This window comes from Primulina huaijiensis, chromosome 16 (genome assembly GCF_012295235.1).
Source record: "Primulina huaijiensis isolate GDHJ02 chromosome 16, ASM1229523v2, whole genome shotgun sequence".
Classification (NCBI taxonomy): domain Eukaryota; kingdom Viridiplantae; phylum Streptophyta; class Magnoliopsida; order Lamiales; family Gesneriaceae; genus Primulina; species Primulina huaijiensis.
The window spans coordinates 2,212,198-2,232,988 of NC_133321.1; the positions used below are offsets into that span (position 1 = coordinate 2,212,198).

Genomic DNA, 20,791 nt, shown 5'->3' on the forward strand with positions numbered 1-20,791 from the left:
TTTTGTATAAAAATGATTTTTTAAATATTCATACACATATTACATATCCTAACCAATGTAAAATCACTCAAATTATATTTATAGGAAATTATCTTAGTTTGAGATTGAAACAGAGACAAAAAAGTAAACTAACGAAGCGAGGCTTCTCTAACGAACAACATGTTTACCGATTGACTATTATGATTGAACAACATGTTTATATTCTTGAATATGGTTCATCTGAACAACGCGATTTCGGTCCGGAAATGTAAGTTCACATTGGCTCTTTAGCACACGATATTCACTTCAGAGTCCCGAATAGTCATTGTTTTTCATTTGGCAATATATTTTGTGACGATATGTTACTATTGATACACGTAATCTCATATCGAGATATTATACTGATATACTATCTTTCGATTTGTTAACTATATATAAGCCAGATTTATTTCTTTGTTAAGTCCACAAAGACTTTACCTCTATTTTTTTCTATTTATTGTAAATTCAAGATATAAGATTTTAGTACTCCAAATAAGATAGAAATTGAGAAAATGAAAATATTAACTTGACAAGATCATGACATTTCTGTTGAATTCGTATTTTTATCATCTTTTGTAAAATAAAATATTGTACACGCTTATGATATTGTATGTTAAAGTGATAATGATTATATTACAATCCGAAGTCATATATATATATATATATGTGTGTGTGTGTGTGTGTGTTAAAAAAGGGTAAAACGAGACAAAAGAATGTATATATACATATATATATATATATATTAAAAAAAAGGTAAAATGAGGCAAAAGAATGCCTTCATGGCTTCATCTAAACCATAGTACATTCGATTATCTACGAAGCTTAAATATAAGATTATATATGTAAACGAAAGATGACGAACCCAAGAATATAATACTGTGATTTTAATTTGAGAGGGCGTCTGACTGTTCCTGCTCTGACTACATTAAACCGACTATACTGAACCAAGAGACCGCATCCTATATACTTTTCCCATCAGATGACATAATGTGTTGATATGCAAAAGAATATGCTAATGAAACAAAATCTTTAGCAAAACATTTATTATTTCCTTTGCTCATTGATTAAAATCTATCCTCAAAAAGTTGTTCTAGAGAATCTAATTCAGCCGTGCCTCGCATATTCTTCCTGAGTTTCTCCAACAAAGCCAATGCTGTTTTTTTCACACCCTTCCTTTCTTTTGGTTGATGCCACAGAGCTGACAGTATGTCGGTGGGAAAGACGGGAGCAGGCTCAGCTCTCAATCGCCTACCTTCTATCTGGACACCATTCAATCTGTATGTAAAATGAACTGATCAAGAACTATGTATATTGATTACTTAAAATCAAAGGAACGTTGATATAGTATAAATATATATAGTCTTGTGTTTATGCATGCTGGGGATTATATGCATATGCATGCTTACTTCTTATGCACTGACCTGTTTAGTATATTCCACATGTTTGGCCATTCAGTAAGTTTGTAATGCACGTCAAGAATTCCCGGACATCTTATAATTGGAACCCTTACTTTTCCAAATGAGCTGCATACTGACATGATATTCTCGTGTGGAATGGAATCTATGTACGAAACCCTCACAACCGTTGTTCTTGGGACATCGATTCTTAGCACGGCCAACTGCTTTCCTAACACATTGATAGAATGTTTCACAAGCGCCCTTTCTTTGCCAATTTCTGTCTGGAAATAGCATTTCAAAGTTTAAATGATTAAATAAAGGTTTCAAACTATTGATGTTTGGACATGTTTTAAAGGAAAAGCCATAGGAAGAATAGTTTTTGTGTTTTTTGTACTGACAGAAGTCGAAAAATTAACTCGGTAGGCTGCACTACTCACGTTAAACCAGACAATGCAAAAGCAGGATCGGGTCAAATCGATTACGCAGAACAAAAAAGACCAAATTTATAGCGTTTGTACGAGAAGAGCTGGTGCCTACCAAACAATGAATGATTGGTGAAACACAGCAGAGATGCTATAGCTATTGTTGATGTGGAAGATCATATAAGATATTGGAACTATGCATAAGGTGATGAAAGAGCACAAATGGGTCGGCGATTCAAATTCAACAAGATAAACATTTTAGCTATAAATACTCCATCCAAGAAATGCAACAATAGGTTTACCTCGAATTCAATAAAACCAACAGAATTTTTGACACCCAAGAAATATCCGGATACGTTGCTATCACAGAAGGACAAAGCTTCTTCAATATGATGTAATCTTACGGCAGGGGTCAAAGGTTTTATCTTTACTGTCCGGGAAGGATTTTTTATTAATACAGTCGGAACATTAGGGTCACCGATCAAATTCGGAACGGGAACTGTCACGTTCTTATTTGAGGTGGCTGATTTCACTGTTACAACTCCATGTCGCCCCAGCATATCAATTTGGCCAATAGCTCTTTGAAACCCTTTTCTTGTCTGCACTAAAACAGAGTTAAATAAATGAATATCTCTTGTCAGCACAATGCTGTTTTTGGCCTCGTTTTACACATTGGGCGCTTCTATCTGATCCTTACATACATAATCAATTGAGAATGAAAACAATAAATGATGAGAGGCAGCTAATTACTGACCTCAAAATGAATGTAAGCAGTTTTAAACAAAGGTCCTTCAACATCAAGAATTTCAATATTTGAAATTGTCCCGCATCTTTTAAAAGTTTCTATTATATGCTCTACGGTAGCGGCTTTACGCAGGAGTTTCACAACAACTCTGTTGTCATTTGATTCTTTGCTAGACAAGAATGTGTTTTCCAACTTTTCTCTATCAACGTTCTCTGTGGGATTTGGAACTTCCATGCCTGCTTTTAACTCTGTGCAGCTAAGGGATCCAAAATCCAAATCAACCCTTTCCTCATCCTCAATCCTATATTTCACAGTCGTGAAATCAGTTGAATTTAACCTCTTACTGTCAACCAAGTTCTGAGAATCAGAATTTAAAGACTCAGACGAAACACTGTTCCTCAATTTCTCTTCATCAATCTTCATAGTCGGATTCAGAAAATCAAAGGTTGCTTTTAACTCTGTACCACCAAGGGATTCAAAATGCATACCATTTATTTTTTGATTCTCAAGCTTAGATTTTTCAGTTGCCGAATCTGATGCAGTCAACAGATCATCATAGATAGGTCTTTGTGAATTAGAATTTGATGGGTTCTCTGTGATGCGACCTGTGTCGCTATTATCATTGGTTGAAGTGTATGGTACACCCTCCTGCAATTTAATGAAGTCAATCAAGTCTTTTATGTCGGAAAGTTTTTCTGCATCCACCTCACAATGTTCATTTGAGTGTTCGAACTGAGTAAACGTCAGACTTCTGGGCTTAAAATTTTCATCAACTATTTGATCACTAACCGATTTCGTGTCCAAATCTGTTAGATCAAATATATTTTGAGTACCCTTTGATGGAGAAGAGTTCTGATCCCCTTCAAACCTGACATTTTTGTCTTCTTGCAGTTTGTTTTCACGTCCAATGAGAGAAATTTCCTTGAACTTATCGGCCTCTGAATCAGAAGTTGCTGCATCTGGCGATAAGTCATCAGCGGGAGAAGAATGCTTAAACTGTGACACCCTTTTTCTTTCAAATTTTAAGAGCAAATCAGACAGAGTTTCCTCGGGATCTGTTTGCTCAATTATGGCCTCAGGAGATGTTTGATCATGATTTTTCTTCTGGAATAGATCCACTAATCTGATACTCTTCTTTGGACCATCAAATATTCCAGAGAATGCTCCTCTTTCAGACCAAAAATCAACAGATACATTGTCAATAATAATTTCATTTTTCTCCACATTTACGCGTTCAGTAGAATTCACACTAATTGTTAGAGGTTGTAGAGAAGATGAATTCTCAGGATTTGAAACCAGATCCACTTCCAGATCCAAAAATATGGGTGATGAAACTTCGTCAGATTTCAGAAATTCAGCTTCTTTGGAAACCAGTTTGGAATTATTTAATCGGGCTGCTTCCTCGCAGTAGTTTTCACCACTACTTAGAGATGATATACCTGGGGACATACGCATTCTCGTTGTGTTAAATGCATCTTTATCTACATTTTCAGCAGCTTGGGGAAAATTAAGCATCTGATTTACTTCAGAGGTAGTTCCATTTACCTGCTCCTCATAAACTTCACCTGCCATACAAGATTTTCCATGGTCCACGTTTACCTCTTCGTCATTAAAAATAAAGTCATTTTGGAGTTTGGTCGTAGCCTCAGAATCTTGAAGTTCACCACTTCCATGAACAAGAACATTACTAGAAGGGATCACCACCGAAGCTGTACAATCCATATGTGTTGATGCATCAATAGCATAATAATTTTGTGGCTGATTATTGCCAAGCATCTTATCTTTTAGGATATCAACGACATCTTTTAAAATGTACCATGGTGCTCCCTTTTCCTTCCCGGATGCTCTTGATACGATGTCAGGTTTTGTATGAGCAGACCTAGAGTTTCAATGATCGTAAAAGTTAACGAAATATAGAAAAGAATGGACATTAAGTGAAACACACAGACAAATACTAATGACCAACCCCATTCCCAATTCCCGTCAAGAACAAAACTAACAAAAAATTTCATCATCTGAACAATGACAAAAAATAAGTTCGAAAGGTCACACAAACTTATTTATTAAATGGACCATCTTGTTTGCAACGGATCATTTCCACCATTTTGGTCCATAAAACATGTACTAAATCATTTTGCAGAAAAAAGTTGCTGATTCTCCCCTATCCATTAAAAAATTCAAAATTTCTTAAAATGTACAGAAAACCCTACTCGTTTACAAGTGGCTCAACCGTCATATCTCGATTCTCCTCTGCAGCAGCATCGTTCTTTAACTGAGGTGTCCCGCCACTGTCACTAGTAGAGAAAAACGAAGAATAAAAACACACTTTTCTCGTCGAAAATCCTGCAAAAAGAAGTTACAATCAGCATAATCAACAACAAATTTTGCATAAAATATAAAACATTATCCGAGAATAATGATAAATCTGCGAAATACGTTGAGGCCATTTTACTTTTTAAGCAAATGGGGAGGCTTGATTTGGGTTGAAGGAGATGAGAGAGGGCCATTGAGGCACTCTCACGTGTCCGCAAGAACAGAGCTTTTGTGGAGGGTTTTACAGAGGTTGAAGGAAACCAAACCAAAACCGCAATGGAGGACAAATTGGGTATTCAACAAAATGGTGTATTTGTTGAAAATAAAAAATTATTGAATGTTGAAAAATAAGAGTCGAAATATTTGAATGTCGAAAATAAGATTTGTAAATATTGAAAATTAGTGTGTGATTATGTATGTAATAATGTATTTATTTTTGGATTATTTCAAAAGAAATTCTATAAATATGTCTATCAATTTGTGAAGAAAATCACAATTGATTAGAGAGAAAATTTTATCATTAACATGTTCCATATTTTTCCAAGATCCAAATTACAAGAGAAAGGTAACAATATTCAAAAGTAAGAATATTTATTTTACCGTTTATTTATTTTTATTGTGTATATATTTAATATATAACATCATGCTATTATATAAAAAGAGTATATGACACCTCATTATAATAACGTGATATGATTATATTATTACACTGCTTATATAATTTTATTGTGATTACTATTTATTTATGGTATATGTATATATATTTGAATAATATTATGTTATTATATAAAAGGAGTCTAAGACACCTCATTATAATAACGTGATATAATTATTTCATTGTTTATATATTTTTATTGTGTTATATAATAATTATATACATATTTGTATAATGTCACGATATTATATAAAAGGAGTATCTGACAACTCATTATAATATTGTGATGTGATATATATAATTATTTAAACATGACTAACATTATATACATCATATTATTACCATAAAATTTAAATATACATACATTTTTTTTGTAACGGTCATAAACGGTCGTAAACGGCTAGTTTTTACCCTATAAATATGATTTCACAAATACATTCAATCACACCAAACTTACTGTTCCTCCCTAAATATTTTCTTCATCAAAATTTTTGAAGAAGAAGAAGAAGTTTTGTTGGGGATCGATATAGAGTTTAGAGGGGGTGAATAAAATCTTTCCTTTGTTGGTGTTTTTGCAAAGGGTGCTTGAATCCTGTTAGAGATTATAGCTTATCTTGTTCGAAAGTAAGTCCACCAGATCACAAAAGTAAGTGCGGAAACGATCCGATGGAGTACAGTGAAATACAATAAAACAGTAGGCAATAGATCAGTGGTTGTTTCTGGAAGTTCGAAAATAAAATCTTCTACGTCTCCCCTTTTTCTGTTTCCAGAAGGTATCACTCAAAAACTTTGGATTTTACAGTACAACAGTTGTACATATCCACTTCAGTAGGGCTTACCCTTAGTCTACTGAAACTCTTAGTTACACAACACAGTAAAACAAATACAGGAAAGTACTGGAAAAGACTCTTTTCTAGTTTGCAAACTATTCTCAAAGATATAGTAACATGAATAGCTTGTAGAGAAAGTAAGAAACAGTCATTAAAATATAATCTCAAAAGATTAGATATCTACTATGAAGCGTGTGCTGCTTTTTTGTAAATTGAGCTTGAAGATGATAAGTAGTTCTGAGTGCTCAAATCGACGTTTGTATAATAGAGAAGGTGTTCGTTGTTGAGTTCAGGTAGGATAATCTATAAACGTCGTTGATCTTGTGTATTTATAGAAGTCTTGATTCCAACGTCTATAAACAAAACGACTTCTTTGACTTCTAATAGAATCAGCTTTATTACGGAAAAAGGTTCATGCAAAAAAGTTCAGAATAATCAGTCTTGTTTCATACCAAAATTGGTAAAACGTATTAAATGACTTTGTTCAGCATTAATGATGCATTTAATACTCGTACTAGGTAAAGTAACGGTAACATTTAATATATGTTCGATAAGTTCTGATTCTAGTAAAGGTCAAGTTCTGCTTCTGTTTATCTAAGCTGATAAGTACACGAAGAATACTGCTTTGTTAAGGTGATACGAAAACCTCTGCTTATGTACTGTCTTCTGGTTTTACTAACACAATATACTGGTTTTGACTCTCATCACCACAATTAAATTAAGTCTAACAATTTTCCCCTTTGCGGTGATGCCAAAACCTAGAAGTTAGTTACGATGAATATGAAAGCAGATAGCAATTATAACCAAATAATCGATAAGTGAATAATCAGTAAAGCAGAACTTAAAAGAGTATTAATCATGAAATTTTAGTCATCAGTTCCGATATCCTTGAACAGTGTATCCTCATCCTGAGGATCTTGGCTTCTGAATGAAGATTCTGCTTGTCCTCCAGATCTACCTTCTTCTGCCCTTCCTTCTGTCCTACTTACTGCTTCCCCTTTTCTGGCATCAATGCGAGTGAGTAATTCATCCACTCGCCCAGTAAGATGGATAATGCTATCATTCATCATCTTTAGAAATGGGACTTGATTTGAAACCCGATCATTAATGGCTAGAAGAGATTGAGATTGGGATCAATCTTGGCTTCGATGGCCTCAAGTTTCGAATCAGTAGCTTCAACTTTAGTTGAGATTGAGCGAAGAGACAAGTCATGATCAGACACAGTTCGAAGAACATCAGATTGACCAAGAACGATGTTGGCGTGACTAGTCAAAACATTTTTCTTGAAGAGGTTGGATTCAACTTCAAGCTTTGCCAACGATTCTGCCGTGTTAATAACATATTTCGTTACGCGTTCTCGGAAGAATTTGGTGGCATCAACTTCACCAGCATGTTCATAGGATAACGTCTTGATGATCTCCGAAAGTCTGTCAACATTCCGTTTCAGTGTGTCAATCTCAGATTCAAGATCAAAGTGTTCTTCATCTGGAGATAGAGATCTTTCCATTAAACGCTGCTTGATATCAGCAATCTGAGCAATGCAGACAACTGAATCAGTAGGAGGGACAATCAAAGCAGTAGAGGAATCAAGTTCTGGTGGAGCAGAAGTAACAGCAGTGGACGGATCAGCAGAAGTTCCAGCAGCAGCAGTAGATGGTTCAGGAGCTGCACTTTCTTTTGGCTCAGCGGCTTCCATGGCCTCTAGTTGCTCAGCGGCTGGAATGGATTCAGATTGAACTTTCAACAAACCATTTCCGCTTGATGTTCAGCAGAAAAAATCTCTAAATTCGGCAGTGATTGAGATGGGGCATCATCTGATTCTGCCAAGGGTTGATCTGCTGATAGAGCTGCTGGTTGGGACACATCATCAGCTTGAACTGCTTTTGGTGCAGTAGAGACAATAAGAGCAATAGATTGAATGACTTCATCCACTGAAGCCAATTCTCGAACAGAAAGGAGAGATGAAGATTGAGTAGGCTGCTTCAGAGATGCAGGAGTACTAGAAACCTTAGCTTCTGAGGGAGCTACAGTACTTTCCTCAACTGGCTTAGTCTGAATAAAGTCTGGAACAAAGCCTACTTGATACCGAACAGGTTCTCCAAATTCCTGTTCTTGAGCAAGAAATAGCTCACTCATTATTCTCATTCTTTCGGTCAGAATTTGGTTGACATTCTGATCTTGAGCAGCAGTGGGAATCAATGAATCAAAATTAGACTTAAGAGTCTTTATTACAGATTCCAGCTTCTGACACTTCAGCTGGTCAAGAATGTAACTTCGTCTCCTCATGGCTTCAATGACATTGTCAGTTTTGGCAAAGTCAAAAATTTTCTTCTCATTTTTCACCATTTTTCCAAATGCACCTGGTGTTATGAAATATGTGAGAGGATAGAAAACTCGAACCTTATGCCATTCATCAAAGAAAGTCATGCTTTCACGAGCGAATTTCTCAATCTCCTCAATGTAAAGATCAATACCAGTTAAAACGGATGACTTGGCGCCGTGAAATTGTGGTTCTGCAACGAGTTTTCCTTTGCCTTTATCTGAAGAAGATACAGGCAGCACATGTGTAAATGCAGAAGACCCTGCAGTAGATTCCCGAACGATGACTCCAGATAAGGCTCTGAAAGTCGGGGCAGTAGTTGAGGTGGTGGCAGTAGAACTGGTTGCTGGTTTGGTGACAGTGACAGATTCTGGTTTGAAAGAGGTGGCTTCTGGAAACACTTGTCTCAAAAGGACAGTGTCTAAATCAACAATTGCTGATGTTTTCTTGATGCGGAGAGCCGTGCGAGGCTTCTTCTTGCTAGAGGTGGCAGGGAGTGATGCTTTGGTGGGAACAGCAGACTCCTCAGATACTGTCTTATCTGAATCAGTGGGGATAACCACTCTTTTCCTTTTGATCTTCTTTTGAGGTCCTTGAACCTCAGTCTGAGCATCTCCAACCTCCTTTTTTAGAGCAATAAATTCAGCCACAGTAGGCTTTGGCCTCAAAGCAAGTAAATTGTCGGCATCGGACATTGTTACATAAGAAGCATCCTGTTCTGAAGTGAAGGAAAAACCAGCATCCTTAAGCATTGTGCTAATCTTAACAGCAAAGCCAATACCTCTCCTTACAATCATATCCTTCATGATTTTGAACAAAAATCGACTCCAGCCCACTTTGATTTCAGAAGTGATGGCTGTCATCACTTGAAATTTTTCTTTAGTCAGCCGATCAAAAGTACCGGCCTTAATCAGAAGTGCCTTTGCCACAATGTCAGCAAGCACTTGGTATTCCATCTTCAGAAGCTTCTTGAAACAAGAAGGAGAGATTTCCTCTCCAGTAGCTGAGAAAGAAGAGAGAGCAGTAGACATCTCTTCCTTAGAAATACTTGAAAGTTCAGAAGTACCTGAGAGTGGGAGGAAGAACGTCGATCCCAAAAATGCAGCATCAATGAATATTGATGCATCTCCTTGGGAATAGATGATTTTCCATTCCTCGACAGTGGATTTGGCATAGAAATCCAAGAGAGTAGATTTGTAGATGATGGTGCGTGATTCCAAGAACTTTCTGATACCATATTTTTCAACTGCTTTAAACATCCGAACAAGATTCTCGTCCTTGATAGTCAGAACTGAAGCAAAGTTAACTTGATAAGCATTCAGTGTGTATGCTCCAGTCATTTCTGCAAATAGAATGAGTTCGAAGTAGATTCTGTAAAATAGATCAGTGCGAGAGAAAGCAGTAGTTAGAAATCAAAAGTCTGAAAACGTAAAAATGAAATGATATGGAAGAGGCGGTTAATATTAAAAAATGTACAACCGTAAGTGAAACATAAGGACATGTGTCAATATGTTTGCGGTTGAATTTGAAAAGTTTAAACAGAGTGTCAGGTACGACAAAATTTTAAAATATACTAAAATAGGCGGGCTGTCCATGTTGTTATTAAAGAAAATCAGAAGAGGATTTGTCGTCTTATGATAATATCTACTGAAATTCATAAAGTACTGAAGTATAACCAACACTTTGATAAAAACCAGTAGACACATTGTTTTATCGAAAAGACAAACCTTCTTTTGCTTCTGACAAAACAAGCGAATATCAGTAAAAGAAATAATAATTCCCCCTCGATAAATGCAACTAATAAATGCGAAGATGCGAGATCTGAGGGAAAGACAGGTGACTCTTGATATTCATGCAGGTTGAGTAGATGGATGTCTATCAGCTTCTCCGAAGCTTTCTATAAATACCTGCAAGTTCAGAAACTAAGTCATTTACACAAATAACAAATAAAAACAAATGGATGATACAAGTATTCTCTCGGAGTCTTCTCTAGAGTCTGATTCAGCAGAAGAGTTCCAAAGGCAACTTCCAGCTTCTCAACCATTTGGGGTGCCCCTCAGTAACAGCAGTAGCAGTGTTAGGCTTTAAAATCTTTAAAGGACCATCTGTGATGACAAACCACATGTCATCGTCTTGAGCTGCAAGGTGAGCTTGCATCCGGATCTTCCAGTCATCAAGGTCTTCTTTTGAAAACATGAGAAACCATATCTGTTGTAAATATAGAACAAGAAAAATCTGCTCTGATACCACTTGTTGGGGTTCGATATAGAGTTTAGAGGGGGGATGAATAAACACTTTTCTTAGTTGGGTGCTTTTGCAAAGAGTGCTAGAATCCTGTTAGAGATTATAGCTTATCTTGCTTGAAAGCAAGTGCACCAGATCACAAAAGTAAGTGCAGAAACGATCCGATGGAGTAATGTGAAATACAATAGAACAGTAGGCAGCAGATCAGTGGTTGTTTCTGGAAGTTCGAAGATAAAATCTTCTACGTCTCCCCTTTTTCTATTTCCAGAAGGTATCACTAAAAGACTTTGGATTTTACATTACAACAGTTGTACACACCCACTTCAGTAGGGCTTAACCTTAGCCTACTGAAACTCTTAGTTACACAACGCAGTAAAACAAATACAGCAAAGTACTGGAAAAGACTCTTTTCCAATTTACAAACTCTTCTCAAAGATATAGTAACGTGAATAGCTTGTAGAGAAAGTAAGAAACAGTCATCACAATATAATCTCAAAAGATTAGATATCTACTATGATGCGTGTGCTACTTTTCTGTATATTGAGCTTGAAGATGATAAGTAGTTCTGAGTGCTCAAATCGACGTTTGTATAATAGAGAATGTGTTCGTTGTTGAGTTCAGGTAGGGTAACGTATAAACGTCGTTGATCTTGTGTATTTGTAGAAGTCTTGATTCCAATGTCTATAAACAAAACGGCTTCTTTGACTTCTGATAGAATCAGCTTTATTACCGAAAAAAGTTCATACAGAAAGCTTCAGAATAATCAGTCTTTTTTCATACCAAAATTGGTAAAACGTATTAAATAACTTTGTTCAGCATTAATGAAGCATTTAATACTCTTACCAGGTAAAGTAACGCTAACATTTAATATATGTTCGATAAGTTCTGATTCTAGTAAATGTCAAGTTCTGCTTCTGTTTATCTAAGCTGATAAGTACACGAAGAGTGCTGCTTTGTTAAGACGATACGAAAACTTCTACTTATGTACTGTCTTCTGGTTTTACTAACACTATCTACTGGTTTTGACTCTCATCACCACAATTAAATTAAGTCTAACAAGGTTCTTTAAAGGTTATTTTTTATAATTATTTTCGTTATTATACTCACTAGTCTTGTATTTATCGGAGAATATCCGCCTCGTGTTTTTTCTTTATTTTTAAGAATGATTGTACTTATAATTTATATGTTACTTTACATTGTCATTTTAGTAAATTTATAACTTAACTAATAAAATGCATTGTTATTTTTATAGTACCCCCATGTCAAATTTGGCAAATCTCGAATTTGTCGCTCAACATTACGGGAAAAAATTATATGCCATTGATTCTTGTTGTAGAAATGCATCTTGAGTCATTGGGTTTAAGCGAGACTATTAAAGAAAATGGTATCTCTTCATAACAAGAAAAAACAAAAGCTATAATATTTTTGTGTCGACATCTTGATGAAGGTTTAAAATGTGAATATCTCATCGAAAAAGATCTCATGGCTCTGTGGAAAGGATTAAAACAAAGATTTGAACATATAAAGGAAGTTATACATCCGACCTCCCGTGATGAATGGAATATGTTAAGATTCCAAGATTTTCCATGTTTCATGCATCAAATATAACTTTACAGTAACAATATATAGTGCATGGATTTGCGAGATATTCTGAACTTATCGCCTATCTTCTTGTGGCGGAAAAGAACAACGAGCTGCTAATGAGAAATCATCAGTCCCGACCCACTAGATCTGTAACGTCCCGAAAATCTGAAGGTTCACATGAACCACATGCATGCGAGTTATTAAATTCTTTGGTACTTTATTAAATTGTTTTAAAGCATTAAATTCATGTTTATTTCATTAAATTGTGTTTAATTATTCTTATGCATTTTATTGCATAATTCATGCATGATAGGATTTAATTCATGAAATTTTAAAAGTTCACGCATTAGGGTTTCTAGGTGCATTTCACGTTCGATCGAGGAACGGAGATCGGAGAATTTAAGGAAAATTATTTTATTACACGATTTATTTTTATAAATTAATTTAAAGCATTTTTAAGTGTATTTTTAAAAAATAGGATTTTATTTGGGTATTTTTACCCGCATGATTTTATTTTTAACGGTACGCAAATTTTATCGAATCGGGGGATATTTTAATGGTTCGGCTAATATTTTCAAAATCTTTTCAACACGAAATATTTTTCGAGAGCGTGTTTGGATTTAATGGGCCTACTTTTAAGCTTTTTGGGCCTAAAATTCTTCCTAGCTTTTAACTAAAAATTTTAGGGCTCATTAACTAATTGTTTATTATATAATTAAGCTACTAAACACCATTTACCCTAAACCTTATATTTGTACCAGCCGACACCCCATTCAAAGCACCTATCTCCCTCTCGTTTTCACCACTTGCAGCTAGAGGCCCCATCGATTTCTCTTGCTCTTGCAAAGGAAGCCTTCCTTTCCTCGTTGTTGATCATCAAACACATAAGGCACGCATTGTACCTATTGTTTTCGCATCATACATGTCATATATTTTGTGGAATGTGTTTTTGCATGATATTTCTTTCGATCCAGGCACAAAGAGGAAAATCTTTCTGATTTATTATGTTTCCCTCATTCTTTTTGTTGTGGCTCACGTTTTCTTTGGTGACTCGTGCAAGGGGCTGCTGTGTTGGGTTTTTAGGAGGCTGTTCATGATGACAGGATGCTGTTTCCCGGATTAGAAAGTGTGCTGGGGTTGTAGTGTGAAGGGCCGAGAGGGATGATTGCTGCGTAAGGTGTGGGTTGAAGGAGATCGGGTGAATGGGCTGGAACCGTCGGTGCAAGGGTGATCCGAGGCTTAAACCAGACCGTGTGGAGGCTGAGCCAAGGCCGAGGGTAGCTCGAACACTGCTGGAACCATCACTGAAACCGAGCGAGCTTGTGATAGAGAAATCGGTCGCGGGCGGTGGCCTTTGGAGGCAAGGGAGTGATCGCGTTTTCTCTTGTGCATGTGGCTGATTCCTTGGTTCTGGTAGGCTCATTGAGGTCTGGTCTAGGTCCATGGTTGGTTGGTTCATGGCTGGTACATCGGGTTTGGCTAGTGCGTGAATTTTGGGAAGATGAGGGTGCTAGAGTGCAATAAAGAATGGACCGAACTGTAGGTGGTTTTCTGGAATTTTCAGCCGTGGGTTTAGGGGCTTGGTTACATTGTTTTATGACTTTTTAGTGTTTATTAGGAGTGTAAAAAGTTGAGAAAAATTTGATTAAGTTTCGAGTTGATTCGGGTTAAAACCGGGACCACGGTCCAAGTTTTAAAATGAATCGATTAAATTACGATTTTGGCTCGAGTTTACGTCTAAGAATGCTTTTAAAAATGTTTTGGGACAATTTAAAGAGTTTGGTAAGATTCGGGTCAATTTTAGAGGTCCAGGGTTGAAACGATAATTTTTGGGTTTATAGGGGCAAAATGGTTATTTTGCACCCGGGGTGAGATTTTAGTCCTAGCAGCGCCCTGAGCACAAATCATGATATTTTTAAATGTTAATGCATCACGTTTATGATTTTTAAGCTATTATAATAATTATGGTGCATGTTTGGTTTAAAGGAATTAAGAGAGAAAAAGTAAGAACGTGAAGAGCACTCCGTCTCCGCCGCGCCGCGTCGTTANCCACTTGCATAGACCATAATCTCACCAGAAAATTATTACAAGTTATTTCATTACAGGGCTCCAAGGAGCAAACATTTTCACTATGATATTTTCAGTTCAGTTATGCACGTATTATAATTACCTTTGAAATGATATTCTACGTTACACCTCATTACAGGATATTTTCACTTGCATGCGACTTTATTATTTATTTACTTGTTATTTACGATATATGCATGCTGAGTCTTTAGACTCACTAGACTTGATTGTTGTAGGTACTGATGATGTCGGGACCGAGGGCGGGGATCAGTGAGCCAGCTCGAGTCGGCAGTAGTGGGACCCGAGGACCTCACTTTTCAGCATTTATTATTGTTATCGCTCAAACATTTTACCTAACGTTGGATAAAATTTTTACAGTTATTTTTACAACATTAAATTCTTCCGCTGCTATTTTTAAACATGATACATTATTTAACAGTTTATTTTATAAACTGGATATTTCATATAGTATAAAAGAAAATTTTTAATTTTTCCGTAAATTTTCAAGTAAGGATTTCTAGGCCTTTACAAGATCAACAACATTTCAAGAATTAAATGCTGTAAGTAAAAATGAATTTATACCTGAAAACCAAAATCAAAGTCAAAGACAAGGTTTTGGTCGAGGTCGTGGTCGTGGACGTAGATGTGGACGTGGAAGTGGTCGCGGTCATGGTTTTGAAAACAATAGAGATATTTACTTTTATAACTCGTCTACAATAAAGATCCATTGGCATGGTGAGACATAAACCAACTCCAAACCAGCCTTAAAATTAAGGAATGCCATGAATATGAGTTCGTCAGATGTAAGCCTATCCAATGAACATAAATTATTAAAAAAATATGCAGATTATTATCAAAGAACATTTAAACCTTGGTTTAATCAAAGTGGAAATATCATCATATAGCGGTCCGGGTTTTCAGGAAAGAAATCATGGTCAAATAAAAAGGAACAAACTCATATTAGTAATTAATTATCAAAAATTAATAAAATTCACGAGTTTTATAAAAATTTTATGCTCAGTAGAGAATATTTAATCAGTTGTATACGCAACACCAAAATATTATCTAAGTTTGATTGTAAGTCTAGATTCTATCAAATTCGGATGAAAAGAGAAAGCAAGAGATTCACAGCTTTCACCACAGTACAAGGTCACTTTATTTGAAAAGTATTACCGATGAGTTTGGTTAATGCACCCGAGATATTTAAAAAAATGAATAATCTATTTAAAGATTATTTTAGTTTAATGTTTGTTTTAATGATGATGTTTTAATAACATCAAAAAATATGGACGAACTTATTAAACATGAAACATCCCTTCTTTTTTAACTTTAAAATACTACTAATTTTTTTATATATATAAATTTTCCTTTAAAATCCGAAACTATCACCTTTATAAAATATTTTAACATCCAAAAATTGAAAATGCATAAAAACTCCATGAATCATTAATCGTAAAAACGCACAATAACTCCAAAAGAATCCAACGTCAAAACTTCAAAACAAGCATAAAATCATTATAAAATAATCCTCAAAAGTTTGCTTACAAACTTTAAATATAAATCTAGTAGTGCGAAAGTTAAAGACCCTTGGGAATGTACTGCCGAACCCGATCCACTCAATCGTCAGTGCTTTTCTCAACATCATCCTCACCTGCAACCATTCAAACCTAATGAGTATAATGACTCAGCATGCTCAAACCTGATAGAGCAAGCACATATTTATATAATCACATGCGTAAAAATTACGTTTAATAAAAATAGATTTTTCGTGCAAATGCGAAACCCTAAAAATATATATAACTTTCTAAATCATGAACACATATAACCTTTTCCACAAAATGATATTTTTAGGTGAATTCTGATCCTCGATTGTGACAACATTCAGTCGATTGATCAATCTATAAACCATAGTACTAGGGCGCCGAGTTCAACGTCCACTTCATCGACGATCCCTCCAACTATCATAAAATAACTTCACCGTTCACTTCTTCGACGGATCCATTATTATTGAGATTTTCGCCCCCCATTTTCGACGGTTCACTCCCTTTTCATTGCAAGGTCACTGTTCCCGTTTTCAACGGATCCCACACTACTTTTACGTCACGATCAATTCACATTTCTCAAAAATATTTTCCTTTACTTTATCATTTCATAAAAACATGCATAATTTTTCATATTCTTTAAAAATGGCTTATATCATTCATACGTCGAGACTGCTAAAAATAGCATAAACATGCAGATACGTTAAAACTTTTGAAAATAACATATATCATGCATATACTTTAAAGTTCTAAAAAAAATATTTAACAGGATATGTAATTGTTTTAGAAAGTTGCAAACCGCCCTCGACTTTCCTCGAACCGACCGTTCACTATTCAACGCTATACATACCCGGATGACCACGGACATTGACTTAACGAAAACGACTCGATTTCAAACCTTTGAAAATACCAATGATAAAATATCCAGTAGTTTGCTGGAAATTCAATCTTAGGACCTTGTTGAAATATTTCATGTTCGCAATTTTGATTTTGATGTTAACAAAACTTGTTATTTTTTTAAATAAAATTTACCTAAGTGCGCAGAAAGCTACCGAGCCTAAACTGAAACTATCGAGACGCAAACTAAAAGATTCAACTGATTTCCCAAAACTGAACTAGTTCAACTGATTGACCAGCTGATAGGTAGTTTGGAAGAAGACCTTCAGAAGCCCGACCAGATGATGAAGAGCCCAGCTGACCAGTTCAACTGAAGCAGTGAAATCAGTTCAGCTGACGAGCCAACTAATTTCACCAAACCAGTTCAACTGACAGTTCAGAGCATCAGTTAGAAACCGACCAGTTTGCAGAACACGACAAGCTTATCTAAGTGGAATCCAGCTGTGCGCATTTATGAAAAGCAATCGTCCAGTCAAAGGACAATAATGGACGTTGCAGCAGAGCTTAAAGTCTTGTTCCAGAATGACTGTCAGAAAGGACAAGATACAAATATAGAGGAACGAATTCAAACTACAACAAACAAATTTGATGAGTTTTGATGAACGGTCTCGTAGCATCTATACATACAAGACCAAGACCATCAACATAAAAAAAAAAGAACAGAAGTTTGTGAAGATCAGAAAAGAAAAAGGGCACACTCAACTCATATTAGCTTTCAAAAAGCAATCAGCCCAGATTTGAGAGAACACTTCAAAGTGTTGTCAGCTTAGACTAGAAGCACTTTTTCCTCAGTGTGTGAAAACACTTTCGTATCAGTTCTCACACACGCGCACACACCATCACTCACATACATATAGAAATTATAGCGTATTGAAAAGCTGAGTGAGTCTTTCACAAAGACGTTAAACTTGAGTATGTAGTCTTTAACACATAGACGTTAAACAAGTGTTGGCTAGAAAGTGTAGCCTTCAGTCTAGACTAGGAGTTCAGTTAGGCAGTAGGTTAAGTCCTAAGTTGAGTGGGTTTGTACAAAGCATTGTATAAATCAAAGTCTTCTAGTAGATCCTACCCATGGTGGTAGAAGTGGTGACGTAGAAGCAGTTGAAGTCTCCGAACATCCATAAGCATATCTTGTGTACTTAACTATTTAACTATCGTTTTTAAATTGATTTGATCAGTTCGAGCTATTATCAGTTCAGTTCTCACCATAACTGAATGATGAAACTTAAAATTAATAATTTATTATATGTTAAAACCTATATTTTAAAATTTAAGTTTCATTAAAATTATAAAATTATGTTATTTTAGTATTGTGTGTTTATATTTAAATGTCTTACTAAATATGTTTTATTTTCAGGTTTTCTACGTGTTGGTAAAATAATGATAACTCAAGCTAAAAAATTCAAATGGAGGTGATTCAAATATTTTTGAAATCCTTGAGAAATTATCTACAACTTTGCAGAAGACATGATTGCCTAAAAAGTTGGTTAAGATGATCAAATTGTGAAAATACCAAAAGGAGGACAAATTTACTTTCACCATGACCAGCATATAGTAAAAAAATCATAACTATTTCAATATTTAACCAAATGAGGTGAACCAAGTGGCCAAATTCATCTACAGACAATTCCCCACATGTTTGCTGTTTTGAGCTGAGTCAAATTCGGTGATTAAAGTCGTGGAACAAAGCATTGAAAGAAGGGGCATGGAATTGAAGTTGGAGGAGACAAAGACTACTATTACAACTACATTGCATTAATAGAATTTTTGACCCTTTCTCTCATTTGGCCTATAAATAGAGGCCTTGTGCTAGCTTGAGAATCATTCTATCTCATTGTAAAATATAGTGTGAGTGTGTATAAAAGTTCTAAGTTCCAATATATTTTTCATTTTCCAAATTATGAGTGATGTTTTTAGTGTTGATCAAAAGTAAGTTCATGGAAAGCTAAATCTATTATGTCAAGGTGAAGAGGATGAATTCTTGGTGAAGTAAGATTGTTTATATTTTGTATATTCTTTCTTTATTTCTTTTCATTTTGCTAATTTCTTTTTATTGTAGGTATAAAAATGAATTATTTGTTGTTATCAATTTACATCAAATGCTTGATACCATTTAAGTGGTTATCTTGATTTGTTGTTTAATTTTGATACAATAAATATTTCATCAATTATTATTGTTATATTATACATATATATATATATATATATATATATATATATAATTATATCATATATTTCATTTAGACGATAGCGTGGCTCTGCCGGTTGTTCTAAATGAAATATTATGATATCTAACAATCTAACATTTACTTTATCGCAACTAACTTTTACTTTCCGCATCTAACATTTACTTTATCGCAACTAACTTTTACTTTCCGCATCTAACTTTTACTTTATCGCAACTAACTTTTTCTTTCCCGCAACTAACTTATTAAATCATATATTTCATTTAGGCAATAGCGTGGCTCTGCCGGTTGTTCTAAATGAAATATAATGATTTAATTTAACATTTATTTTATGCAGTTATATATTTATATAGTTATATATATATATAATCATAGGTACCATATATAAAATATCGGTGAATTCGATATTTTCTATAGTGGGAACTATATTATATTAGGTGTGTGTTTAAATATTTTTATTTTCTTGGAACCATTATTTATGGTGGTTTCCTTTGTTTTACTTTTAGTTAAACAATATTGCATAAACCAAGAATAAATCCTCGAGCCTTGACAAAATTTATAATTTGTAAACTTCGTTCTTGCATTTGGTAATCTATAAATTAATAAATTTAAACTTAAAATAACATCTCTGTGGATCGATCTCGTATTTACGAAATATATTACTTACAGACAACCTACACTTTGGTGAATTATAATTTAAGTAGTAGCACTGAACTGATATATGCAAGAACCGATCTCCATTATTTCAGTTATTCAGTTTACACAAGTTAAAAGGCTTTCAAATTAGTCAGCTTTCTTAACGAAAGATTATTTCGAGTGTCTTCCGCTTGGTTTAAAACCAAACTCGATTTAATTCATCGGTGTTTACATTCTCAGAACACAAGCTATTGAAGCTCATTGAGAATATTGTGTTTGAAGCACCTTCACAAGTGTTAGAACCGATCAATCAATTGGTATCAAAGTTAGTTGTTCTAAGAAGAACATTTGAAAACTGATATTTTAAAATATGTTTCAAAATGTTATTTAAAATGGTTTTCAAAATTCTCTTAAAATTTTTATATGAGTTTACTGTGAGAAGAGAGAAGTTTTTTGGATCTGCAACTAACATTGTAACCACTTCTCTCAACTCCGTATTATGTTGCTTTAGCAACTTGCAGGGTTTTGAGATCAAACTGACAGCATAATAGCTAAACTGATCAGCGGACAAGATTTCAGTTTTCAGCCTACCAGTTCAGTTGATCAACAGACGAAACCCAGATACGCTGAAATGTTGGATGATTAAGAGCTTAATCATCAGCAGTATACCGCCGCTTCATTGTCATATAAGATCAAAATAGATGATCAATGCGGTCCAGTATCAGTTGAGTCCAGTTTGAGTCAGCTCAAGTCCGTGGCAAATTAGCTGCTTTTCTGGCAAAGTAAACTCAAGATCGATGCAGCATTTCAAAGCATTCAAGGCAACCAGTAATTGGTATATTCAGTTCTATTATGTATAAACTGACTGATACTTGATGTTATTTAAAATTCGTTATTGTAGTAGCAATTCCTTTACACATGTTGGTGTGCTTAAAT

At 35.0% G+C, this 20,791-nt stretch overlaps 1 protein-coding gene across 1 annotated transcript; it reads right to left on the minus strand.

Annotated features, from left to right (window-relative positions):
* Positions 1-958: 958 nt before the first annotated feature.
* LOC140961568 (uncharacterized) lies at positions 959-5,172 on the minus strand. The gene is made up of 6 exons (XM_073420177.1): positions 5,035-5,172; positions 4,793-4,925; positions 2,592-4,461; positions 2,140-2,436; positions 1,440-1,696; positions 959-1,293 (listed from the first exon to the last, which is right to left on the minus strand). The coding sequence occupies exons 1-6, from the start codon at positions 5,087-5,089 to the stop codon at positions 1,083-1,085; spliced, it is 2,823 nt and encodes a 940-aa protein (XP_073276278.1). The 5' UTR covers positions 5,090-5,172; the 3' UTR covers positions 959-1,082.
* Between the last annotated feature and the right edge of the window lie 15,619 nt (positions 5,173-20,791).

Coding starts and splice junctions, on each gene's coding strand:
- LOC140961568 (XM_073420177.1), bottom strand. CDS start 5,089: ATGGCCCTCTCTCATCTCCTTCAACCCAAATCAAGCCTCCCCATTTGC. Junction 1,697..2,139: donor TTGGTTTTATTGAATTCGAG/GTAAACCTATTG, acceptor TGCTATTTCCAG/ACAGAAATTGGCAAAGAAAG. Junction 1,294..1,439: donor ATGTGGAATATACTAAACAG/GTCAGTGCATAA, acceptor TTTTACATACAG/ATTGAATGGTGTCCAGATAG.